General features: G+C 62.7%; 1 protein-coding gene across 1 annotated transcript in view; it reads left to right on the top strand.

Moving 5' to 3' along the window:
* Positions 1 to 637, top strand: part of COASY (Coenzyme A synthase) — a 5,159-nt gene extending 4,522 nt beyond the window's left edge. Inside the window, exons 11-13 of the mRNA XM_031064128.1 lie at positions 177 to 261; positions 333 to 430; positions 518 to 637. Of these exons, the coding sequence (XP_030919988.1) occupies positions 177 to 261; positions 333 to 430; positions 518 to 637 (303 nt within the window). The remainder of the gene's footprint in view (positions 1 to 176; positions 262 to 332; positions 431 to 517) is intronic.
* The last annotated feature ends 444 nt before the right edge of the window (positions 638 to 1,081 follow it).

Here is a 1,081-nt window from a genome sequence, read left to right as displayed (position 1 = left end):
CCAGGATGAAAGCTTTCCTTCCTGGTGCTCAGTGATGGGCTGGACCTATCTCCCCACCTTCAGTGGCTCCTTCCTGGGTGTCCCCTGACTGCTTACACCCCCACTCTCCTGGCTGGCTGCAGAGGGGTTCTGAGGAGCAGGGACTGCATCTCAAATCCTGCTGTGGTCCTTTCTAGGAGCAGCTGAAGAGGCTGACAGACATCGTGTGGCCCAAAATAGCCCAGATGGTGAAGGAGAGGGTCAGGGAGGCTGATGCTCAAGGTAAGGAGGGCAGTGAAGCGTCGGGAAGGTGGCAGTGAGCCCGGGCACTGAGGAATGCCTTTATTCCCTAGGGAAAGCTGTGTGTGTGCTGGATGCTGCCGTGCTGCTGGAGGCCGGCTGGCAGGACATGGTGCACGAGGTGTGGACAGCCATCATCCCAGAGGAGGAGGTGGGCAATGCCTGGGCCCCTCACTTGCTGCTGGAGCTGCTCCTGAGCCTCTGCCAGGCTCCCGAGTGTCCCCTGTGTCCCCGGCAGGCCGTGAGGCGCATTGTGGCCAGGGATGGGCTGACCGAGGAGGCCGCTCGGCGCCGGCTGCAGAGCCAGATGAGCAACAGGCAGCGGGTGGAGCAGTTCTCGCGGCCTGGGGGCGCCTGAGACCACCCGCCAGCAGGTGAGCCGGGGCTGCTGCAGCTCCAGGGGTGCTCAGGGGGGTGTGACAGCACCTGCAGGGCTCGGTGTGTGCCCTGGGGAGATGTGACAGCACCTGCAGGGCTCGGTGTGTGCTCAAAGGATGTGACAGCACCTGCAGAGCTCGGTGTGTGCTCAGGGGGATGTGACAGCACCTGCAGGGCTCGGTGTGTGCTCAAAGGATGTGACAGCACCTGCAGAGCTCGGTGTGTGCTCAAAGGATGTGACAGCACCTGCAGAGCTCGGTGTGTGCTCAGGGGGATGTGACAGCACCTGCAGGGCTCGGTGTGTGCTCAAAGGATGTGACAGCACCTGCAGAGCTCGGTGTGTGCTCAAAGGATGTGACAGCACCTGCAGAGCTCGGTGTGTGCTCAGGGGGATGTGACAGCACCTGCAGGGCTCGGTGTGTGC

Source organism: Geospiza fortis, unplaced genomic scaffold, assembly GCF_000277835.1.
Source record: "Geospiza fortis unplaced genomic scaffold, GeoFor_1.0 scaffold324, whole genome shotgun sequence".
Taxonomy (NCBI): domain Eukaryota; kingdom Metazoa; phylum Chordata; class Aves; order Passeriformes; family Thraupidae; genus Geospiza; species Geospiza fortis.
This window is presented reverse-complemented; position numbering and strand designations above follow the sequence as displayed.